At 36.4% G+C, this 26,303-nt stretch overlaps 1 protein-coding gene across 17 annotated transcripts in view; it reads right to left on the reverse strand.

Annotated features, from left to right (window-relative positions):
• The window catches only part of SYNE1 (spectrin repeat containing nuclear envelope protein 1), a 449,233-nt gene that overhangs the window by 102,693 nt on the left and 320,237 nt on the right, over window positions 1-26,303 (reverse strand). For 15 of the 17 annotated variants that reach the window (XM_038526343.1, XM_038526344.1, XM_038526348.1 and 12 more), the window contains 15 exons: window positions 25,608-25,764; window positions 22,404-22,535; window positions 22,047-22,202; window positions 21,254-21,463; window positions 15,329-15,430; window positions 10,822-10,941; window positions 8,936-9,136; window positions 6,403-6,576; window positions 5,369-5,500; window positions 4,613-4,809; window positions 3,802-3,934; window positions 3,317-3,499; window positions 1,971-2,120; window positions 1,192-1,368; window positions 376-531 (listed from right to left, as the gene is read on the reverse strand). In XM_038526343.1, the coding sequence (XP_038382271.1) occupies window positions 376-531; window positions 1,192-1,368; window positions 1,971-2,120; window positions 3,317-3,499; window positions 3,802-3,934; window positions 4,613-4,809; window positions 5,369-5,500; window positions 6,403-6,576; window positions 8,936-9,136; window positions 10,822-10,941; window positions 15,329-15,430; window positions 21,254-21,463; window positions 22,047-22,202; window positions 22,404-22,535; window positions 25,608-25,764 (2,380 nt within the window). The remainder of the gene's footprint in view (window positions 1-375; window positions 532-1,191; window positions 1,369-1,970; window positions 2,121-3,316; window positions 3,500-3,801; window positions 3,935-4,612; window positions 4,810-5,368; window positions 5,501-6,402; window positions 6,577-8,935; window positions 9,137-10,821; window positions 10,942-15,328; window positions 15,431-21,253; window positions 21,464-22,046; window positions 22,203-22,403; window positions 22,536-25,607; window positions 25,765-26,303) is intronic. The other 2 variants (XM_038526354.1, XM_038526353.1) reach the window with 1 other exon arrangement.

Below are 26,303 nucleotides of genomic sequence, written 5' to 3' on the forward strand. Positions count from 1 at the left end.
GATTATATAAGAAAATGTCCATTTCTTAGAGATGTGTATTGTAGTATGCAGAAATAAGATGACATGATGTCTGGGATTCACTATAAAATATTTAAAAATAATTCAAGCAAATATGTCAAAATCTTAATAATTACTAAATCTGATGATCAGTATAGAGGGGTTCATAGCATTCTACTTACAAGTGTATCTCAAAATTCTCATAATTTCAAATTCTTTTAAATAGGTGAAAGAACATAATAGTTAACAAAAAACTCTACAAACTCATATATAATCAGAAAAACTCATTACCGAACAAAACTTCTTTCAGTATCTAACTCTCAACTCCCAGGGTCATAAAACTGTGACCTATGCATGTCAGCCACCTGGACAAGTTACCTGACAGTCTTTCATTGCATTCTGAACTGAAGCCTGATCTCCAATTCGATGCTGTTGCTTTAGTCTGTTTTCCTGGGTTTCATACCAAGTTTTCAGACTTTGTACATTATTTTCATATTCTGACCAAGATTCCAATAAGCCTTCCAACAGCTGGATCTGAACAAACATAATGAAATGAAATGTGCAATTTTATTTTAAACTCAAGCCACTATTTCCTCCAATTACTCAAGCCGCTATTCCCTCTAAATTAAGAATTCTTACAATATAGTTTATTGGATATATGATTAAAAAATGAATCTTATAAAGTGTGAATCAGTGACTAGTATTGATAAGTAAGTAAAAAAGTCAACTTGAAAGGCAAAAGAAGTTAAGCAGCATCTTTTTAAAAAAGATTTTATTGATATATTTGACAGAGAGAGAGAGGGAGAAGAGAGCATAAGCAGGGGGAGTGGCAGGCAGAGGGAGAGGGAGAAGCAGGCTCTCCATGGAGCAGGGAGCCTGATATGGACTCCATCCCGGGACTGTGGGATCATGACCTGAGCCAAAGGCAGATACTTAACTGACTGAGCCACCCAGGCACCCCATGAGGCAATTAAAAAAATAAAACAACATGTTAACAGGTAAAGAGTAGATGATATATAAGAGAAAATAATGAAAAAGTAAATATTTGGAACAACAGGATTCAGTGGTGTCCCCTGCAGAAATATCAATGTGCCCTGTGTAGCTATACAACTTGTGAAATGAGTCTTCTTTACAGAATGTGACTGTTCTTGGCATTTTCATGTAAATATGGACAGCAGAGGCCACTTGGCTTACCTTCTCAGTCACTAGACCCTGCAGGATTTGCCAACTTTTATTCATGGCTCCAAGTTGTTCAGCAAAATCAGTCTTATCACTGCGTTTACTTTCCACATCCTGACTACTGATTTGTAGCACAGACTGATTCACAAAATCAACTGTCAACTGTTTACAGTTAATATCTATCTTAAAACCCTGAAAAGTGAAGGGATAAAAATAAGAAAACAAGGCTATGCATATAAATATCTTATATTTTATCAGGAATTGGAAAGCCTCAAGTAACCTTAAGATTAATTTTATAAAAAAAAAAAAGATGAATTTTATCATTTCCATGATTTAGCCAGGAGGCACAAACTGCATATATTTATATAACTCATTATTATCAGAAGTTGAATATATATATGATCATCCTGAATCTATAAATTTTGAACTTATAAATATATTGATACGAATTTGAATTTATAAGATTTTCAATTTATTAATGTGCTGAATGTAAATATATGTATATATTTTTAGGTAGAGGATGTAGAAATGGATAAATTGTATTATCTCACTAAACATGTTTATAAATTATAACATTTTTATGATTATTTAAATGACACAAAATCATATTCAAAATTATTCCTAGTACAACAACTTTTCTATGGTCTACAACTAGGGAGGCAATTTCCTTACCCTTGTACCCCTCTCTGGTCACTATGTATGAAACATATACTCCAAAATCTGATGTCCATAATTTGAGTTCTTTTGGATAAAAGAATCTTAAAATATGAAAAGTTAGAAAAAAGTTCCATTACCTTATATTTCTGAAGGTATTCATGAATTGCCTTGTAACCTACTGAATTTTGTATATTCTCTTCATCCTTTTGAATAACATTTTCCATAAGAGAAATCCAAGTCATAACTTCAGAAATGGCATGACGGGAAGGCAGCTTATCCATTTGGAGCTGCCCAATAAGAGACAGAATAAGACACAAGTGTTAAAATTCAAACCAAAATTCTTCCAACCTAAAACCCCTACATTAATATTTATTAATGTCCAACTGAGATAATGATTCCTAATGACATCTTTGGATCTTAACCTCATTAGAAACTTGAAATTAAATATCAGGCAAACACTGAACAATAATAGTCATCTTATGTTTACTTGACATCCGATACTATAAACATTGTATAAACATTAACTAATTAATCAAAATACCAGTAAGAAGAAAATATTATTCTTATTTTATAGCTAGTTTTATGAGTTAAAAAAACTTAACTACAAAACATTCAACAGATGTATTTTATTAATTATCTTGTAAAAATTTCTGTGTATTATGACTCAGGAATGTTAAAGGAAGAAAGAAAAATACCACACTACAAACTATCATTTTCTAGATTTTTGGCACTCTGATATTTATTCCTAAGAGCATAGCCAATTTTCTTACTCTTTAACTAAAATATACTTAGAATTCTGAATCTTACTTAATCTATCATACATTTTTGTAGATACTTATTATAATGATTTGGAGAAACAAAAGCAATAATTTAAAATATTTATGGACTTCTATGTGGTGCAGAAAGATATAGAGATAGATGTGACCTGTTTCCTGCCCCCTGGATGTGTATAGCTGCTGATTAGGAGGGTAAGAAGGCATTAAACACAGGTATTATACCTGGTAGAATGATGAATATCAAAGAGAGATAAACATATACTGTCTGGGATCTAGGGGAGAGAAATGTATTTCCAGATAAGGGAAGTACTTACATTTATTGAATGCCAGTTGTTCTATGGTAGGTGAGATTATAGGTCTTTTCTATATAGTGTGATTGAATCCTCATAACTACCCACTTTATGAGGGAAGTGTCACCCATGTTTTACTCATGAGAAAACAAAAAAGTTTAAATAAGGCCAGGTGAAGGTTCTACTACACGCACACACACACACACAGAGTAAAGAACTCCTTGGAAGATATGAAATCTGTAGGTATGGCTTTGTAGAGCAGTTCACTTTTAGTATGCAGAACAATCCAAGAGAGAAAAGTCAAGATGTCCATGACAAAGCTGATTTAAATTTGGAAGTAAAAGCAGATTAATACTCCTTTCATTTAATATTGCTTAAATCAATTATTATGATTTAAACCTATGATTATTTTTATACCTGATGGAGCTTTTCCTGTACAGTTGGAATATTTGTCAGCAGGTCAGTCCATTGGCTATCAATGTGTGACAGCTCTGAACGTAGGGCAGCTGTGTCTACTTTCTTTAATCGAAGAAGCTGATTTCCAGTGCTGAGGACAGACGATTTCAGAGAAGATTTGGCATCCACTTCTTTGGAAAACTCCTAAAAGAAGTAGCAACGTTCAAACCAGGATTAAATGGTCAGACCTTTAATTTAAGGAAAGAGAACCATTTACTGCATAAACAATTTTTCTTTACCTCTTGAGAGTTATGTTAAGCACTCCAGAGGAAAACAAAAGCAAGCAGACCATTGCCTTGAATGAAAGCCAACAACAAAGCCATTCCTTGAAAATTACTTTGATGAGGCAATTATTGACCATACATAGTTAACACTGACATACCCTCTATAGCTTGGCTTATTAAGTATATAAAACTGAATCAAGTGCTTTAGATTCTTAGGCTTACCAGGAAGGCATTTAGATGATCACGGACCATTTCCAGTTCTTGTGGGACTGTCACAGATTGTTGAGTCCAAAATTCTAGCCTGTCTTTTGCAGATTGCAACCAGTGAATAAGTTCTGCAGATTCGCTTTGATATCTGTAATTATATTGATGAGCCTATTAAGTAAACATCCAATACATCTCTTCTGTTAACCCATGTTATTCAGCAATGCCAATTTTAAAACAAGAGATGCAACAGGTTTGGGAGAATAAATGTCTTGCATTCACACTGTCAATTTCTCTTCAAATTTATACTGTAAGCAAGTTTCAACTTTCTCATTTCTAAGCTGAATGTAAAAATATACATATATCTTTCTCCTACTCCTTCACATTGAGGCTATTTATAAAATATTAGATGACTATTAAAAGTTCTTGGAAATAAAGGTGGCACTGAAATAGAGTATTTCATTATGTAAAATCAACCTCCACTTTCTTGCATACTTCCTACTGCCCTTGAGAAACTTTAGTTTCTCAAACACACTTTCCTTCTATTTCTCCTAAGATTTTACTGTGACCACTCATATACAGTCAAAAGGCAAGGCAGGATCAAAGGTCCAAGATACAGTGTATCAGGCACTTGCTTCCCTGCCTATTTCTAATACATGTTTATACAATTACATAAGAATCTAATTAGAGACTTTGTTTTTGCCTTTATTTTTTAAAATATGAGAATAGTGTCTAAAGGGATCAAGTCTTTTTAAAGTCCCATACCCAGGAGCCTTATAAAGATTCTGTAGCGTTAATCTAAAATGATGTCTAGTAGTCATTGTATTACCTGGTCCAGTGTTTCAATACTGTTTCCAATCTGTGAAGTTCCTTAGACACTTTGTTGGTATTATTTAACCAGTGTTCTCCAAGTTGATTTAGCTGGCCTTCTAGATCTGAGCAGCTAATGGATATAAGCAGTCGTTTCCCATCATCTAATACCTGATATAATTTGGGCTGGTATTCATTAAGGCTGGATTTCAAGTGCTAAAAATGATTAAAAATAGTGGGTTAAATGTTTGGATGATACAATTTTTCTCTTTAAGAATTCTAGTTCCTCTGATGTCCATAATGTTTCTGCTCCATTAGTCAGACTTCAAATATTTGCACCCAAGTAAGATTAGAAAATTTGAGATAGCTCATCTATATCTAAGTATAGATCTTCTCCATTGTCGTCATTGTCGTCATCCGTCATCGTTGTCATCTTCTTCTTTGTAGTAACTTCAGGTACATTTAAAACTATCAAGTTATAGTTAAGGATATTGTGACACCAGTATATACCACATAAAATGCTTGGTTTTAGAGCTCTCTCATTAAAAAAAAAAGAAAGAAAGAAAAAAAGAAAAGAAAAAAGAGTTTTCTTATGTTCTATTATAAAGAAAACACTTAAAATCTGTTTTGAACAATGTCAGTAGCTTCAAATAAAAGTAAAAGTGCTTAATAAAATATTTGATTGCAAGTTTGTTTAGAGTCCTGTTAAAACCATGGGAAAGTTTCAAAAGAAAATATGGGTACTTTTCACACCAAGATGCCACTGGACGCTGACCTGGTAAAGTGCAATCCGGTCGATGAGCCTGTCCTCGCTTTCTTCCACTAACCCCACACTCGGGATGCTACTTTCCACCACCTCCAGCTGTCTGCTGAGCTCCTGATAGTCTTCATCCAGATGAGACCATGTCTACAAACATAGTATCAATCAGTGAGCTAAAGAATCCTCATTAAGGAACAGTGGTACTTTTTTGTGTACAAAATATGCATCTGACAGATTCTCTTTAAAGTTGTGTTGGACATGTTTGTGTTGAGATGCTCTGGGAAGCAAAGGATGGCTTTGAAGCAGGTAATCAGATGGTGACCTTGAAAAGCACAGGCTTTGGTATCTGCAACCAACCAGCTGATGAATATGGGCAAGTCACTAAACTTCTCTAAACCTCATTTACAGTATTAAAAAAACAAAAGGATAATAGCTATCTTGTTCATCATGAGGATTTAGCAGAATAATTGGATGCAGTGCACCTGGAACACAGTAGGCACCTGATATGCATGGTTTTATCATTACCACAGTAACAATGTATGATTTAAGTAAAAGGGAAGGATATGTTTACTTCATGTACTAAAGCGAAGTAAATACATTACATTCACAAATAAAAAAAGCTATAACAGACATTTAAGAAATATAAATATATGGTGTAGACATTTTAATAAGGAGAAATCCCAAACCAGTCACTACGAAATTCTGATTTTTATTTTATTTGAAACTGGAAAATCTTTGTAAAAATTATTTGAAGTCGTTTTCAATAATGTAAAGCAAAGGTTGGCAGTTTTTCAGTGTGACTGTCGAAACCCCAAACATGGTCATGCTCTACCTGAAGTCAGTATTCAGGGAATCTAGCTGACTCAAGGTATGGCATAGCTCTTATCCAAATACAAATAGGAAATACAAGTGGGACAAGGCAAAACATGATGCTGAGTCTGAGGGGATTCCAAAGTTATATGAGGTCAATTGGGTAAATATGTCTTGCCTTAATGGTGTGTTTTGCGGTTAAGTTTGCTGTAGGGAAGGTGCTATGTCAACAGTCTCACCTCTAGAATGTACTCCAACTCCACACCCCTCTTGTGGGCCCGTTTTAGTACAGCTGAAGCCTGTGCCATCAGTTCTGTGTGGAACTGAGTTTCCTGTGGGACTGCAAAGCTGATTATCTTTCTGAAGAGTGTTTCAGTCAAGATCATATGAGATTCCAGGCCCTGAAAATATTCCTGCAATTTTTCAGATAGAGAGAGGTCAGCAACTCACACATATACCACCTACAATAAAAGCTGCTTCAGATGTGAAAGCTAATGGAATTCAGTACATGAGCAACATCTTTCCATCCCTGCTCACCCCCACCTCACATAGGTATTCATGGCTTCCTGCCCAAACAGGGCTCCAGTCTCCTCACTGGCCTCTCGTCCCCCCATTCATGTGCACCTACACAGGCTGTGCTGCAGATACTCCAACCCCACAACAGATGTGACCAGCTGCTAAAAAAAAAAAAAAAAAAAAAAAAAGCCCTCTGCTCTCTAAATGACTTATCCCTGTACAATCTGGGAGACTCTCACTAATTCCACCATGCAAACTGGCCTTCCTTATCTCTGGACACATTAGCTCCCAGTCCCTCATCTTCAGCCTCTGGCTTTACTCCATACTTCCTAAGATGTCCTCATTCCACACATTCACAACTTTTCTTCCTCTATGGTTGGGTTTGAGCTCTACTTTTCCAAGTTCCCATTTGTTGTGCTCCAATATTCATTGCCAAGCATAACTTGACATGTACCAATGGGTATTATACAGTTTTAAATTTCCCTTTCATTATACCTACACAAAACAGAATTACAGGCCTTGGACAGTCCTACAAATGTGTTTTCAAATGTTATTTTCTATGTGTAGAAGGCCCCAGAGGAGGGAGACAGGGATTATCCGACTTCCTGTTCTCTCCACTGTGGGTAGAGCTGAAGACTTGCAAATTGATAACAATATTTAGTACAGACGATATGCTGAAACTCTACCAGTGTTTTACTGACAAATGCAGTTAATCCTCATAACACTTCTCTGAGGTATGTAGTTTTATTTCCCACTTGGTGGATGAGGACACTGAATGACTCAGTCTATAGAACATGTTCAAGGTCACTGCAGACCTCTCCCTCCCAAAATAGTCTGGTCAATAGAAGCCAGAATCTTCATTTTTTTAACTGACAATTATTGTATCATAGAATCTTGAAGTTGGAAGAGAACTTGGAGGTCATTTAGTCCAACATTCACCAAAAACTGATACTCTTTTTACAACCCAATCTCCCCCTAATGGCCTTGGATGTTGTATGGTCTTCTCATGGCCAGGAAAGTTGTCTGCTCAATGGCAGCCTATTCCTTTTAGAGTGCTTTACCTATTGGGCCTACTCCTCTGTTATTTATACTCATTGATCCTAGCTTCCTCTCTGGAATAACTCAGTATGATATTTTATTTCTGTTGTCAAAATTTGAGGGAAACCAGCTGTGAACTTTAAAGGAATCTTTTCAAAGCTAAATGATAAGGCTTTAATAAATCACAAAGTTTTGGACAAAAATCTCTGGGAAAAATAGCAAGAAGTAAAACTAAAAAAAAAAAAAATTCACCTTTACAAGCCATTACAGAGCTACATAATGGTAGAATGTTAACTATCTACAACCCAGTGAGATTTTCAAAGTTTCCATGTATGACATTCCTACAGTCTAGGAGTTTGGGTTTCTGAATTGGCAAACCTAATCTTTCTGTAGTCTAAAAATGTTTGTGTGTGCACATTAAATAGGCATTCCTTTACGAAGGTGTGGTTTCTAACTTGAGCTTGGCTATGGCACATATTGATAGGGCAATCTCAGGCCTACTAGTTTGATCACATAGTTAAAGGACTCATCCTACAGCAACCAGAGGAACATGTGCTTACAGGCCAGAAGAGCTGAGTGATGGACATAAGAGATAGACACCCAGTCCCACAGCTGAGTAGGTAGCTCTGCTTTCCTAAGGCGTGGCGAGCAGCTGCTACCCAGGACAAAGAAAGGCAGAGAGAATACTCAGAACTAGATGAATAAATGGGCATAAAAGACCCAAAGACAAATCAAAATAGAGTTAAGAGGGAAGCCAGGCACTTTGAAGAAAGTCCCCAAGTTTCCCTTTGGTTGCAGTAAATGATGAAGAAAAGCCTGGCTAATATTACTGGGACTGTTGTTATTCTTTTTTTTTTTTTTTTTTTTAATTAACTCCACGCCCAGCATAGAGCCCAACACAGGGATCAATCTCATGACCCTGAGATCAAGAAGTAGGCCAAGATCAAGAGCCGGATGCTTGACTGACTGAGCCACCAAATGCCTCTGTATTCAACTTACAGAATTAGAGGAACATATCCTCTATAATTTTTCTGTGCTATTTAATGTCTATGGGTTTGAAGAGACATTTGTTGACCATTTTGAAGAGTAATTTATTCAAGGAGGGACTCATAAAAGATTAATATTGGGTTTTACCATGTAGATACATATCAGTAACTAAGAATATGCTTTCACAACTATTTTTTCTCTCTCTCTCTCTCCCCCTCTCTTTCTCTTTACCTTATGTTTGTCAAGTAGTTGTTGAATTTCCTCTTTGGAAGACACAATGATTTTCTGGTCACCTGCCATCTTCTCCTGTCCAGTCTCGAGCAGGTCAGCCAGATCTTGCAGGGCCCTTTCGTACTGACTCTTCAGTGCAAGATTCTGGTTCAGACCACTCCGCCGGGAGCCTATGGTCATCATAAGTTCATCATACATATCCTACAAAACAGAGACAGTGATACTCACTCTCAATTAGTATGTTGGCTCTCCTCTGAAAAGCATACTACCTACCAAACCCATGACCCAACCAAGAACACTCCTTCAGGTAAAGATGAGTTTATGGTGGGATATGGGATCAAAATGTTGAAAAGTTGTTTATGGGCTGAGGGAAATATAAGTGTAATTCTAATTTTTACTATGTTCTTAATATGTACATAATTTTAGAGTAACTGAATAGTATCTTTCACATTTTATCTGCTAAATAATGGTCAGATTTTGGACTATTCCCTAAATAAAGATCTAGAGAAACAGAGGAGTTTAATGTGAGCAGAATGCCTTAAGACTTAAAAAGGCAATGTTTTTGCCAAATGTGGTGGAATAAGTAAATAACTATTTAAACTGGAAAGACATTTTAGGAGATGATGATACACCAAACACAAAATTTATTTGAACCATATGGACCTGATTAATGTATCATATTAAGGTTTAGCAGGTCAAAATGGTTCAATCTGGAAAAGTTCAACTTTAATGCCCATTTACAACTATGACGTTTGACTCTTCCACCTGACATTTAAGCACTGTTGGAAAACTGTCTAAGTGCAAAGTGGGGGCAGTGGGCTCATGACATTGTGAAATGTTAGATAATGGAATGAGACAGTTAAAATAAAAATGTTCTTTTAAAAATAAGGGCTATTTTATTTTCTCAAAAGGAAGAACTTGTGACCTTGTGCTGAAGTTATGCTATTAATCCCTCAATGGTTCTCTGTAATGCAGAGAAAACTTAACATGTGTGTGTCACTGTACACAATTTTTTCTTAATGTAATTTACCTATGTTGCTTATCAGCTGCTAAATTTTGCTGGTCTAATATCCCAGTTCCTCCCTACATCCCCATATTGGATTTCTGCCTAGCAGCCTGGTAGAAGAAAGCAAATTAACTCCAACTTATTTCCCAATCCTGAAGGATCCTGGGAAATCTATTTAGGTTTCACCTACCTTCTAGTTTATTTTTTTCTTTTGTTCTGGTATTGACACTGTGTCCCTCTTCTATCCAGACATGTTGGAAAGATTAACTATGGTTTTGAAATACCAGAGAAAAACTACTTTCTAAAAAAATATTAGCTTGAGCCTTTTTTCTTTAAAATAGTTTTTTGAGGGACGCCTAGGTGCCTCAGTGGTTGAGCGTCTGCCTTTGGCTCAGGGTGTGATCTCAGGTGCCTGCATGGAGCCTGCTTCTCCCTCTGCCTATGTCTCTGCCTCTCTGTGTGTGTGTCTCTCATGAATAAATAAATAAAATCTTAAAAAAAAAAGGTTTTTTGAGGTCCACTACAATGCAGGGTAGATGTCTCTCTTTTAACTCTTCTAGATAGGAGTGATAATTATTATGTTTTCTGGAGTAGAAAATAATATGCGACAACTAAAGGCATATATATAATAATGCTTAACCACTAGAATAATAATAAAGTAAATGTCAGAAAAAAAATCTTAGAAGTTTAAGAATACAATTTATTTTATCACATTAAACCTGGTAAAAGTTTCAGAAAAATCTCTAAGTGTTACTTAGAATAAAGATTAGGATCTAAATGACATGAATTGTATAGAGAAAAACCAAGAAAATAAAGAAAATAATTTCTCTTGACTTCTAGTTAGGATGTATCATTGAAGCTGATTGGTAGAAAACTGTACCTGAAGTTTGGACAGTTCCTGCATGGAAGGCTGCTCAATCTGCAACTTGTCACCACGCCTTTTTAATTCAATGATTCCTGCATCCAGTTCCTTTAGCCCATCTTCAGCCTGTTGTATTGCCTATGTAAGATTTATGATATTTCATTAAAATTCCCATTAACAATTTCCCACACAAAATGTGATTACTAGGTCTCTCTATTTGTTCTCTCCACAGTAAGTACTTTCAATGCCTACAAAAGGAGTCATTTTAATACAACATAAAAACCATGACCATCTAGTATACAGAAAAGAGAAAGAGGTCCTTTATTATACCACAATTGGCTACCCTACAGGTAAGGAGGTAGGAGGGACTTCATTTGGAGGGTTGGGAGGACAGTGGCTTCCTTAAACAAACATGGGAATTCATAAACAGCAAGATCTGAAAAAGAAGCATGACTTTAGGACATGGTTAGAAAAGATATTTTCCTGAGATTTCCTAGGGGAACGTGTTTTGGTTTCCAGATATGCCTTTTGAGCATCCTTGTAGAGAGATTCTCTGTGAGGTAAGAGGAAAATATCTCACAGCATCGTCAAACAAAGCTCACTCTTTGTTTAATAGAAAAGCAAGTGATCAACAATTAAAGTAGCTGCTGGCACTATGCCTCATTTTCCCAGTGTGAATTCTATAGAAGTAGTACAAGCTCTCACTCTGGCCTTCAAGGAGCTTACAGTCTGGTTAGGAAGTCAGAGTAAACAGAGCAACACAAAACAAGGATGAATCCAATGACATACTCAACTTGATGCAACTTACCCCTGTTAGAGGAGTTTGGAGAAGAGAGACAGCAGTGGATTCTGGAGCAGTTAAAGCAGACTTTTGGAAGAAACACAACATTAGTTGCACTGAAGGATGAAAAGAACATGGGCTCCAGATGGCAGATGAAACACATGTGTCTTATTTTCTCCTTCCTGAGTCATTTACTACAACTACAGTAAATATTCTGTTTGCTTGTTTTTTGGTGCCCCTCGCCTGCCCATAAATCTACCAGGACAAAGAAATGGGAAATAAGGCAATACCAACAAAATTTTGAAAGCTGGAATTCAGAAGCATGCAGGATAACTGACTTAAGACATCTGAGAAAGCTGAATCCTAAGTTAATGGGAGAGCTACATCACCCGACTTATAGCAATAGGAATCTCTGGCACTCTGGGTGGGTGGGATGGGGCACCAAATAAGGAGGGTTGATAAAAAGCTGTTTAAAGAGCAATGAAATTTCCAGAGCCTCCTCCTCATTCCACATGGCCCTTTTTTCCTTCTCTAGGAAAGATGGAGAGTTTATTTACCTTAAAGAAGGTAAAACAAATAGTCTCTGGACTGAGGGGTACCACATAGTTGTGAGTTTGAGTACTTGACTGAAAATAAGGGATATGTGACTGAATGCCCACAGAATGCTAAATGGGGAGCCCCTCTGACATATTCTAGAGTAGTGCAGCCTGACCTCTAGTCTCCAGACAGGGGAAGAGAAAAAAAATGTAGAAAGACCATTAGAAAAACCTAAAAACTGGATACAAGAATTCTCCAACAAATAGCCCACACGGCCCAACATTCAGTAAATCTCAAAGCCATCAAGCCACATCCATACACAAAGTTCCCATTCAGCGGTTTAGTTTTCCATTCTAAATGTGAATAGACAACAATAGAATTTCCATAATCTCAGAAAAGTTGCTAACATGAAAGATGGAGCCTAAAACAAATGAATAAAAGCAAGTTGAAGGGAAACAGACTATATAGGAAAAATAAAACTCTGGCCAAAAAAATCATTAATATATCCAGAGAGATTACAAAAGATAATGCATCTATTAGAAAAAGAACAGGATACTACAAAAAAAGGATCATTCAGAGAACCACAATGAGCTCAGGGAAAATGAAACAAATGAGAGCAGAAATGCAAAACTCAGTAGGAAAATTTACAGTTGAAATCAAGAAGTCTTCCAAAAAATAGAGCAAAATATCTTTTAATAAAAAAATTAGAAGACTGAACCAGAATATCCAACATCTGCCTAAAAAGAGTTCCAGAAAGAGAGATAAAATGGAGGAATGAAAAATGTTAATCCATTAGTCAATTTTCCAAAATGGAAAGAGGAGAGCTACCAAATCAAAATAGCCTACTACACTTCCAGTCCAGTGGATAAAATAGCCCCTTCCCAAGGTGTGTCACTGTGAAATTTCAGAGCACTGGGATACCTCTGGGAATTAGAATGATTTTAGATTCCTCAAGCCAACACCAGAAGATAGAAAACAATCAGGTGCCTCAAAACTCTATAGAAAATTGATTTCCAGGATCCCGGGGTGGCGCAGTGGTTTGGCGCCTGCCTTTGGCCCAGGGTGCGATCCTGGAGACCCGGGATTGAATCCCACATCGGGCTCCTGGTGCATGGAGCCTGCTTCTCCTTCTGCCCATGTCTCTGCCTCTCTCTCTCTCTGTGACTATTGTAAATAAAAAAAAAAAAGAAAAAGAAAATTGATTTCCAACCAAGAATTTTATAGTGAGCCAAGTTATCAATAAAGTGTGAGCATAGTATAAGGACCTTTTAAGATATGCAAAATATTAAAAAAATACATCTAGCATGCATCTTTTCTTAGTAAGGATATGTACTAACAAGACAAGGAAGCAATACAATAAAGTCAGACTTGAGATTCAAAAAAGAGAAGATCCAACAGAGGGAAAAGTGATGGAAATTCTCAGAATAGTGGTAAAGGGCATCCCTGGAAGTCACCTGTGCACCAAGCTTGTGGAGACAAGTCTATTCTAAATCAGAATGACACAGCTCAAAAGATGAATATATTGAGAGATATCATCTTCATGCTTTCTGCTATTATTACCTTTTAACCCAAGAAGGGTTGAGGTGGAAAAGCAAAAATTTTTTTTTGGTGCTTTCCATTTATTCAGAGAAATAGTCTAGTTATTTATTTTTATCTGTGGGATTCACTTTAGTGATACTAGTTAATAATTAGTAAAAATGTTACTTGTGATCATACATATCCTATATTTCACATTAGAAAATCAAGGCAAACATCATTATAGCTGCTGAAATCTCTTTTTTTTTTTTTTTTTGGAGTCAGGTATGCTAAAAGGCAAAAATTAAAAAGTAAAAATTAAAAAGTTCCTTCAAGTAGAAGATATGACACAGAAGAATGCTTTTTAATTTGGGGGAAATGAGGGATTTGTTTTAAAAAGCAGATGAAATTATGGTAAAAAAAATATACATTCACATACAATTTTGCAAGTTATTTTAGGTGATCTTTCGGATGGATGGATAGATAGATCTAGATATCTACCTTCAGAAATATTTCAAGGGATTTCTATCACAGATGATTCTCTATAGTCTACTCATAGAACCCTTAGAGGTCTGCTGAAATTAGGTTAAGAAATTCTATTTCTAAAACACATACTTTTCATAATTACTTAGCTTGGGAAACAGGAGATACTATATGTAACATCCTTCCCATTACTTCTTTCCTCCCTGTTTTCAATGACATCACACAAGTTAGAATTCTCATTCCTTCTCATCAGTGCAGCTATGTGAAGCTTCTTGAGGTATATGATGCTTCCTAACCTGGCACTGCCATGTCCACCATCCAGAAACATTTTTGCTTTCAAACATCCCTACTGACTCTGTATTCCCAGTGGTCAAGTGCAGACACCCAAAAGTATATGAAATGATTTGTGAGGATGAAACACTACATATTTCATTTATGTTCAATCATATTCTTCTGAATTTTTGTGTATTTGCTTTATAACACTACCTGATTCTAATTCATAAATAAGTAAATATCCATATACTTGTGTATGCTTATTTTTTTAACTAAGGAGGTATGGCGTCAATAAAGTTTAGAGACCACACTGGTTTGTAGAATGAAGTCCAAATTTCTCTGACATTCAAAAGGCCCTGCAAGCTGCCTCAAATTCATCCAAACTCATGTCCCTTCAATTGTTTTCATTCATCATAAATTCGCCCAAATAGGATAACTTGATATTCTCTGGAAGTGCTCTGAACGGTCTGACATTTATGCCTTTGTTCTTGTCCCAGTCTCTGTGTGTCCAAACTTCTCAGTCTGGTTCAAATTTTCCTTTACAAAATGTCCTCTGATCATACCCTTGCTGGAGGCAGTCTGCTCCTCCTCTGAATGTCCACAGTGCTTCATCTGTATTGCCCAAGGACAATTTGACTTTCTGTCATATGTCACTGAGGCTCATGTCTAATCTCAGTGTTAAGTGGCAAACTTCTTCAAGTCATCATCTGTCACTGACACCTTTACCCATCTCCTATTTCCTGGTTCTGTACAGGAAGAAGTGATGGATTCCATATCACCTGGCCAGTCACTCAAACCTGGCACTTAAAGACAAAATGTATGACAAACTAAAATGCTATAGTAAGCCATGAATCTTTTATATAATATTTCAAATCTCCTAGTAAATCAGATCTACTCTATGCATTTGTTCTTCTGGAAAAAGGCAACTGTAAATACCTCTATTTGCTCTGCCACAGGTTGTTCAAACACATTTGCCAGTTTCTGTAGAATGATGTATTTGTTGTCAGCCAGTGATGTACACAGCACCTTCAGATCATTCTAAAGAGGAAAGCAGTAGGAAGATTCAACATGTGTAACAAGGAATTCAAATTGTTGTAAAAATAACACACATTCTTAGAAATAAAATATAGGTGTAGGAATTTAGTGTCCAGGAGAAACAATATTGTCCCAGGAAAAGGGAAAAGGAACTGGTCACAATTTACCTAGATGTTAAAATTGATGTTTGATGAATTTATTAAACTAAGTATTTCCAACACAATACAAATAGTGATGAAGCATACAAATAAAAGGCAGTACTAGTCACCCTAATCTTCTTGTTCTGTGGGAAATAAATGTGCATATTTAAACACTGCAGTAGAAATATTACATTAATGATTTCTATTTAGTAAAACAACCTAAGTTTGTTACCGTTATTTGGAAAAAATGTGATTATTTTATTTTATTTTATTTCAATTTATTTTACATTTTTTACTTTATTTTTAAATTTTTTTTTATTTTTTTACTTTATTGATATGTCCAAATTTTATTTAAAACTACATTTTAGGGTCAGCCCTGGTGGCTCAGCGGTTTAGCGCCACCTTTGGTCCAAGGTGTGATCCTGGAGACTCAGGATCGAGTCCCACGTCAGGCTCCCTGAATGGAGCCTGCTTCTCCCTCTGTCTGTGTCTGTGCCTCTCTCTCTCTCTCTCCCTCTGTGTGTGTGTGTGTCTCTCATGAATAAATAAATAAAATCTTTAAAAAAATAAAACTGCATCTTAAATTTAATGAAAAATGGGATTCTTAACATTAATATAATTCCTTTCTTCCTCTCTCCCCTCATTCCCTCTCTCCTATACTTCCTTTTTTCTCCTTTTTTCAGAGAATTTGCATAAGCTTATAAAGAGCCACCCTGAAGTGTAGAAAATAAATTTTATCCGTGACAACCAAAGACATATGATGAGACAATATAAAAAGACCTTAGTAAAGTCTTTTGTTCAAAAAGATTACTCACTTAAAAGTCTAAATATGTATGTTGAGTTACATTTATACAACAAGAAAGTTAAATATCAGAATGTTGGTCCTCAGTTCTACAAGAAATAATGAACTGGAACAAAATTTGAATGCTATAATTCCTAGCTTTCCTCCTTGAAATGTCACAAATAAGTTCTACTTCTTGGTCAACAACGATGGGATGGTTGTTCAACAGAGGCTGAAGTTTTGACTCATCACATCCTCTTTGCTGGGGACTGATGTTATATACACAAGGATACATCACCAAGATGTAAAAATCTGTCCATAAGGAGAAAGTTAATAACAAGGAAGAAAAAAAAAACATCTCTAAGGATGTGTGCCAGCCTTATGACACAAAATGCAAGGCTAGAAAAGAAAATAGTGAGTGGATTATGCAGCAAAATAAAAAGAGAAAAAGAAAAAATTGCACATGAACATTAGAGAAAGCATACGATCCAAAGAGGCAATAACTGTCACTAACCAAAACCCAAACCAGTCTGTGCCTAGTTGTGGATTCATTAGGAAATTGTTGTAACAGCCCTGGAAAAATGATGCCAGAAGCAAGGTTTTTACTTATGAATTATAGCAATGTTTGTATTATTCAACTGTGCTCAGGGTGAGGCCATGTGGGCAATTAGGATGATGACATATTTATCTGTTTGTATGCCTGGGAAAAGATGTTTCCCATTCATTTGAACAGATTCAAAAGAAAAGGTCTCTATTAGCTATATATATTTAGAATAACATTAATTCAGTTAATCTAAATGAGTAAATAAGTCTAAATAGTATAGCGGGTTAGAAATGAAGATTGTGGAGGTGCCTGGATAGTTCATTTGGAAGAGCATGAGACTCTTGATCTCAGGGTCTTGAGTTTGAGCTGCATGTTGGGTGTAGAGATTACTTAAATAAATAAACTAACTATCTAAAAAAAAAGAGAAAAAAGAAATGAAGATTGTAGAGATACTCCCTGTACATCATCTTTATATTTTCAAAACATACTTTCTGTCTTAATTATATTGTACTAAAGCTAATAGAAAACAGAATTCACATTTCTGGAAGCCTCACTAATTACTGAGAGGGGCCAGTCAAGATGATACTAAAGCAGAGAATATGATTGATTTAAAAATTACTAAATAAGAGACCTTGAAGAGGTGTTAATAATCATAAGGATGTTGTTTTTTTTTTAACTTGTTTTTAAAGATTTTATTTATTTGAGAGAGAGAAAGAGAATACAGGAACATGAGTGAGGGGGAGGGGTAGAGGGAGAGGGACAAGCAGCTCCTTGCTGAGCAGGGAGCTGACATGGGCCTCAAATCCAGGACCCTGAAATCATGACCTGAGCTGAAGTCAAGATATTTAACTGACTGAGCCATGCAGGCATCCCATGGATGTTGGTATTTTTTTAAAAATGAAAATCCAAAGACTTTAGCTGGTTTTGTCACTCCACATGCAATACAGCAGGATAATTAAGGCATCTCTATATCACAGACATATCAGACATCACAAGTTTTATCATATGGTCACTGGCATTGCTTGTAGGACATAGAGAGGCAGGATTCTTGCTTTTTAAAAAACAGGTACATATAAGGTACATAACAGGTACATAACATTTCAAGTTTTAAAATCATCTGTGCTGCCTCGCTCACTTAATAAATAATTCTTTCATTTTTTTCAGTTTTTAAATAAAATAGTCAATTATAAAAATGTCTAGTAAATTTATTTGAGGTTAAGTCTATAGAAAAAAAAATAGAATAGTTGATGATTAACTTGTGATTCCATGGAGATAACATACATTTACATACCATCAACATGTTCTTGCAGATTGTCTGTTGGGTATAGGACAACATTAACAGCCTGACAAAAGCCAATACTCAAAAGTAAAATGGAAGATAAAGGCATATCATTCCATTATCTACTGAGCACTGACAGCATACCAGGTGCTTGGTGCAAAGTAAAATAAAATGGTTGGTGACTTGACCTTTAATTATATTAACTTTGGAACTATGTCTTTCAATTAAATTGGAACACAAACATTTTGAAATGTCAGTTGTTGTTCGTGAGCTGGCCACCAACAGGCAGAAACTTGTTGGCAGAAAAAAATAGGGAACATGATTTAAAGGGAATTTCATGATTATATGTCCTTCTCTTGGTCCTCTAGAGAAAATCAGTTCCAGAGTATTTATTTATTCATGCTTAATTCATATTTTACTCTGACTGGCTATAATTACCAATAAAGATTTTAAAGTACTTTAGACACTAGCATAGTAAAAGCAATTTGAAAAGGTAAATATGCTTCCAAGTGATACACACATTTGTACTTTTAACCCCCCTCATTGATGGCTGATAAACCAACCAGAATACTGTTAAAACTCAGTGCATTTTATGCAAGTGCATTTTAGAGTAATGAAACAAGTTTCCATAAATTACACAACACTTTTGCCGATTATAGATGGATGGTGTATACATGTACACACAATCAGATCTTGCATCCAAAACAAAATATCCAAATAATCAACCCCAGCTTTTCTGATTCCAAGTGAAATGTATTTTCCTCTCTATGACCTACATGTCATAATCAATACAAATGCAAATATCTAGTCCAGGCCATTCCTCAAAGCCAGTCTTTTATACTCAAATGTAGACTGCGGCTATTCACCTGAGTATTTTAATTCTATGGCATATGCTTGTCCAGCCAGCAGCTCAGCCCTGCCCATTAGTCAACAGCACTGCTCTTCACCAGCCCTGTCAGTCCAGGTCTCTGGACTTCCTCAGCAGTGCTCCTTTCTCTCACTCTCCATTTCTAAGCCACACATAAATAATGCTCCTATCGACTCTGTCTTCAAAATACATCTTGAAGGGGTCTATTATTCTCCATATCCACTGTGAGCACCCTAATGATATAAAATATAAAAATATTCTTTGAGTCAAATCCTGGCTCTAGTTCTTGATGGTTGAATTAGCTTAGAGAAGTAATTTAAACTCCATATTGATTTCAGATTTTATATGTGTTATCATGAATACTGCCATTAATAGCAATAACAGTAACAGAACTTACTGAGTGCTTACTATGTTTCAGGCACTGTTCAAAGTATCTTCTACATTTTAACTAATTTTACCCTCACCAAACCCCATTAGACAATTATGATGGGTGTGACTTAATAGTCAAGGACACTAAGGCTCAGAGAAGCAGCTAAGCATATATAGCAGTAGATGACAAAGCCAGAATTTGAACCCAGGAGGGCTGGTTTTAGAAACTGTTCTTAATTTTTTTGTTCTTCTGACTTTGCAAAATGAGTATGAGAATAATGCTTAGCTAAGAAGTATGTTGTGAAGATTAATAATACAGGTGAAAATTTTTTGAGAATAAAAAATGATACACAAAATTTTCTCATATTTTTTTTATAGTTTTAAGAATACAAATTACTGAAAGGCAGTAATAATCTGTCCCTGTAGGTGAATACCTAGAAAATTCCTCTTATCTTGGCTGATATTACATTTGACACTTTAACAGTATTTTTTACAAATCAAAATTTTATATCAAACTCTTAGCCTTAATTATGTAATTTATAAATCATCCAGGTTTCTTTTTTTTTAATTTTTATTTATTTATGATAGTCACACAGAGAGAGAGAGGCAGAGACACAGGCAGAGGGAGAAGCAGGCTCCATGCACCGGGAGCCCGACGTGGGATTCGATCCCGGGTCTCCAGGATCGCGCCCTGGGCCAAAGGCAGGCGCTAAACCGCTGCGCCACCCAGGGATCCCTCATCCAGGTTTCTTAAAAATAAAACTCAATTAGGGGCTCCCTGGGTGGCTCAGTCAGTTAAGTGTCTGAATCTTGATTTTGGCTCAGGTCATGATCTCAGGGTCATGAGACTGAGCCCCATGTCAGGCTCTGTGCTGGGCGTGGAGCCTCCTTAAGAGTCTTTCTGTCCCTCTCCCTTTGCCCCCTCCTCATCTGTCTGCCCTCCTCTAAAAAAATGAATAAATAAATGAAACTCAATTAAAACTTACGTATTCCCAAAAGATGCTTTTTATTAGAAATGGAAATCAACTCAAAGTTTATCAGTGGCTTTTGCACTTGCTGAAGTTTATAGTCTAAGGAAAAGTTTCATAGGCAGACAATTACTCAGCTGGCAATGGAACTCTAGTCTAGGGCTAAAAGGCAGTAAGTCTGAGGAGTTAGGAAGTCATGCTATAAACTTTTTAAAAAGATTTTATTTATTTATTTATTTATTTATTTATTTATTTATTTATTTATTTATTTATTATTTACTTCTTTAGTGAAGTGGGAGAGAAGCAGAGGAGAGAAAGAATCCCAAGCAGACTCCATGCTGAGCACTGAGCCCCATGTGAAGCTCGATCTCTCAACTCTGAGATCATGGCCTGAGCTGAAATCCAGAGTTGGATCCTTACTGACTGAGCTATCCAGGTACCTCAATGCCATACATTTTTAACAGAGATAGAAGTAAGTAGGCCATAGTCACTTTTAATAGCTCCTGGTAAATGGAGTCTAGGGTTCTAGAGTATTATAGCACTTGTATATTTCTTTAGTTGTTTTAAATAAACTTTGGTTATATGTTTTAAATTCCAATTATCAATTAAATATTATAATCATGACTTATAGGTTAAATTTAAAGTTATATTCATCCCTTAGTTTGGTTAGTTGGTTTTCTCAACTTTCTATTTCTAGGAATGTTAAACTCTTAGTTTCCTAATCCTAGAGCTCTATTCCCTTATTTTTCTGTAATGTTCTTGTTCTTCACTGCATATTTGGAAAAAAAAATAGGTCTATGTCATACCTCAGTAAGACATCCTGCTTATTACTGACTATAGCTAGAGAATGATCAAACATCTCTTGATGATGTATTACCTGGAAATTTAGTATTTGCTGAAGTCTTTCCTTCATCTGATGACAGCGCTGATTTACTACTGAGTCTAGCAAGGACAACCTGCCCAAAAGACAACCCAAAGTGTCTTCAATGACATCTCGGTTATCACCATTCTCTGGAAATGCTTGGGAAAACAAGTTCCTGTTCTTATCCATTTCTTCAGACATTTCCTTAATATCTTTGGCAAGAGTCTAGGGTTGATAAACGAGAAAGCACATTTCAATGCTTAGATCCATGAGTCTATATACAAATCAACTCATTTTGTCATAGAAAGTCCACTATATCTCTCCTACTTTTCAGTGATAATTATACATCAGGCAAGTTGACCCACTTTCACTTCTATAAATATTAGGGAAGCTGATACTGGAGATATTTTTCTCAGAAACTTTACATTATTAGCTAATATTAATAATATGTATTCAGTGAAAAATGAGACTTTGTAAAGGGCTATTTAAAAGTCATACAATATTTTTTAGGCTATGTTTCATATGTAGAAAATTTACAATACACAACAAGTTTCTACTAAGAGTCCTCCACTTTTTTCTTCCTGCTACATATATAAGATAGAGAACAAAAATGCAAAACATTAATATCTCTGGGAGCTTTTTACATCAGGCAGTTCTCTTCTGCATTATGCTGCTTGGAAATATGCCTAATTTATTCTTTATTAGAACTGTTTTATGTGTGACCTTCCTTATACGTTAATTATCCAACACCAAAATTAAAAGTGCTTTCTAATATTACATACTCACACACACCAGCTGCCAAACTTACCTCTTGGTTGAAGAGGCAAGCTTCTGTTTCTTCTGGTAAAAGTGCTGTGGCAACAAATAAACGTTCCTCAACATCATCCAACCATGTGGAGGTAGCTGACACCCCATCATATAACTTCTGTTCCAAGTGAATGTTCTGCCTCTTTTTCCCCCCACTCTGAGAAAAAGGAGAGGAGGACACAGAATTAATTATAGTGCTTTCGAGAATCAAAGAAAAATACCAGGATGAGATACCAGGGACCAGTGGCTCTGCCTTTCAGGGCTAATCACTTGTGCTTGACCTCAACCATTCATGACCTGAGGTAGAACAACTTAATGGAGACCAAGATTCATGAGCAAACCAAGAGTGCAGCCCTACCTGTGATGAAACCTCTTCGAAGACCTGGTTCAATCCATCCAGCAAAGATGTCACTGCAGATTTGTCTTGGGTCTGCCCATCCCCTTTGTATAGTGGCACACCAGACAGGAGCCGATTTGGCCTGCTGTATAGCTGTGGGCAAACAGGGGCACTTATTTAAGAGCCTATGTACTATGTTCAGGTTTCATCATTTAGAATTATACTGTGAAGTAGATGCTGGAAAAACTATCCATATATAAAAACTTCTTCTAGAGAAATATGACCTCTTCAACATATCATGTCCACTAAACATGGTGACCAAATTCAGCAAGAGTAATATTTCTACTGATGGACTAAACAACAACAACAACAACAACAACAACAACAACAGCAAAACATGGTGGGAAAAATGCCTGAAATCTATCACAGCCTTCCTCTCAACTTGTCTTCTTGGTTTTAGACTACCCTTGATGAAATCATCCATCCTAGATAACAGATCTAGACTGATCCTTATGCTTTCTTCATTCACCTAACCTCCCCTAAACTCTTGTAGGCACACACAGTGTCTCCCTGATAAGGTCCAGGATATCGCTTAAACTTGATTGGAAACATCATTCAAAAGTTTGAGTGCTATACTTTATAAAATGTTTGAGTCTTATACTTTATAAAATGTCTCATCCTCACCTTGCCTTTCAGGCTGATTACTCATTATTCTCTAAACAACTCCTTTCCCACTGGAGCTAGAACACCCACCATACAGCACCTCTTTAAAATCCACCACCTCAAATTCTACACCACTACAATAGCCTTCTACTTTTTTTTTTTACTTCTGTTTCCTTTTTTAATTCCTGCTTACAGATCCTACCATGATTGCCTAATTTCTCAGAAATAAAGATATAGATAATGTCAACTTCGCCACAGTGTTGTTAGAAATAACACCTAGAACACAAAATATATTCACTAAACACAAAATACATTCACTAAACAATCATCCCTTTCTTCTTGGAAACTCTCAAGGCCACACTGTTTCTTCCTCACCTTTTCTCTCACCTCTTCACACCAAAAAGAAGAAAACTACCAAGGGTGCACTCTCTATAAGTGGCCAGTGATTATGGAAAGAAAGTACTCAAATAAAAAAAAAGGCCATAAAATAAAGAACATTTAATGAATGCTTTCCATTTCCAATTCCAAAGGCAATAAAATATGGACCTGAACCTAAACTTTAACAGTCTAGGGAGTATGAAATGTCAGTGAGAGCAGGCAGGGCTTTTCTGGCAGGCTCACACAAGAGGATGTCAAGATGATAGCACAGCACTGACTGAAAATGTAGCTCTCTGAGACAAGACTGGGTGATAGATGAGACACGCAGGAAGTCTGGAGTCCTGGGTGAACCATGCAGATGCTTTAGGCTGGATGGACAAAGGTGGAATCCAGGACTTGGGCATTTACTGAATATAGAATAGTAAGTAAACATAAATATTACTAAGAATGCCTTGGATTTATCTGACTTAGGATAATCAGAAAAGACTGCAGTCCCTGATTTAGGACTTGAACTATCCCTTATAGTCAAAGGCATGGGGAACATTGTAAAATAAAGGTGAGGTAGTGCTCAAGTCCAGGAGCTCTACATCAGAAATCAAGAATTCAGGCTATAAGTCAGAAATGTTTGATCAGGGATGTGAAGAAGCATTAATTCAAACAGGTCGGAGGTCCACGTGAAAGCTCTAAGGCACCACTTGCCAGGGTAGAAGAGGATTCTGGGATAACTACCTCCAAGAATGGAGTGCTCTATGATCCCCAGAGCCAGTGCTGGTGACTATTCACATGGACACCAAAAAAGAAGGCTGCTGGCCAGAGTAGAGGAGTGAGAAAGGGTGGCATGACACAAGAGTCTGTAAAATGAGATAGACATGCATGGTTCTAGAGCACTAATGCATGGTTCCCCACAGATAAGGAGACACACTGTGACCATCAGCCTGTCTCCTTTTCAGGTATCTGGCAAGCTGTATCTGTTTTATAGTACCTGCCTTGCCATCTCCTGCCTTCTCCCCTCAGAGGCACTCCAGTTACTAATATCGTTTCACTTCCTGTTGCAGCCTCTCCCAGCCCAGAAGCTAGTCCTAGTCAGATCAGTGGGAACAGCAGCTTCCCCAGATCTAAGGACCTAGACTTTACTCTGATTGTACAATGGTCACAGAATGGCCTAGAAAAGCACTGCTGGCCCAGGACCCAGGACTAGGGTTCCGTCTTCAAAATCCTGCCAGGAAAAAAAAAAAAAATCCTGCCAGGTTACAGCTGTGATAAACATCTGAGGGCTGTCTGGGTTTCCACCTCATGCACTAACTCTCCACAGAGTCGATTCCTCTGACTCAACTGTTCTCTAGCTTCTGCTTACAGTGAACTAATAGCTATTATCTACCTGGACCCTTCTGTTGCTATATTAGATTCCACTGGATTTGGCTTGCTTTGTGAAACAAGTCGAACATCACACAGTACCTACCATCCTGGGAACAAGCCTACAGATGGACCAGTAACCATTCTAGCTGACAACTGGCTTCCCCTTCCTTTTAGATCCACTGAGGTCCCAACATGTTTCTCATTAAGATCTTCTGAAACTATTAAATACTGGAAATAGTAATGGAAAAAAGATAACTTAGCATTTACTTCCAGAAAGTAACCAAATTTGTTGAATTTTTCTTGTCCTAGATGTGTATATTCTTGACTTCCACCTTAATTTTCAAGGTTGTGAAGAAAAGAAGGGTTGCTAATTAGGTTTATGCTAATAAATCTCATCAGATATTAACTAACTCTGAGGAAAAGAGTATCTAGAGGGACACCCGGGTGGCTCAGAAGTTGAGCATCTGCTTTGGCTCAGGACGTGATTCTGGAGCCTTAGGATCCAGTCCCACATCAGGCTCCCTGCAGAGAGCCTGCTTCTCCCTCTGCCTATGTTTCTCTCTCTCTCTCTGTGTGTCTCTCATGCATAAATAAATAAAATCTTTAAAAAAAGGGTATCTAGAAATCAAATAAATTTACACACATAAATACATAATTATTAAAGGAAACATGAAATATGCTTGTTAAGAAAAATATAAAATAAATAATTCCTTTATGTGTTATTTTAGAATTGATAATGAAGTTACAGATTACTGTAGTTACATTCCATTAGCATAACCTACATATCTTTTATATTAGTTAATATATAAAATCAAAATATTCAGATACCAGTTGCTCTTGTTCCTGTTCCAGAACATTCTGTAGTAGCTTCTGCTTGGTACTAAATTCTTGATGTAGGCTTTCCCATTTCATTCTCATCTGGTCTTCAGCAGCTGATTTCTCCCCTTCCATCCCCAATTCCTGGGATAACACATCAGGTTTTTCGCTATTAGAAGAATAAATAATCTAAGTTTACAATTTGTGCAAAAAGGTGTTAAGTTCCAGGTAATTTATTGTATATACTAGATCTGGCCTCCAAAATTGGAACTAGATTATTTTAGTCATTAGTTTAAACTTTAAAACTATCAATTAAGATAGAAAATTTGAGACTAACCATAAACAAATATATTCTTACTTGTAAGTATAAGAACTGTGAGCACAGTAATTTAACAATTCATTGAAAATAGCTCACTAGTAAAGATAAAAAATAGTTATAACTTTTAGAAACAAAGTGTACAATTAGACTAGTGTCCATCAACAAACAGCCCACAGAATAATGAAAAAAAACCTAAAAATGCCACCTAGTCTATTGAGAGTTTTCATTCTGAGTCCAAAGAAAATGCTACAATGTTTCAGGACATGGAACAGAAGCACAGAGGGTGGAAGGAAGGTACTGCAGTATCATCCTTATTAAGGCAGCAGGGTAGCATCGGAGAAAGACCATGGCTTTGGAGGTGAGATAGATCTGGGTTGGAATCTCTGCTC

This window comes from Canis lupus, chromosome 1, assembly GCF_011100685.1.
Source record: "Canis lupus familiaris isolate Mischka breed German Shepherd chromosome 1, alternate assembly UU_Cfam_GSD_1.0, whole genome shotgun sequence".
NCBI classification, from domain to species: Eukaryota; Metazoa; Chordata; class Mammalia; order Carnivora; family Canidae; genus Canis; species Canis lupus.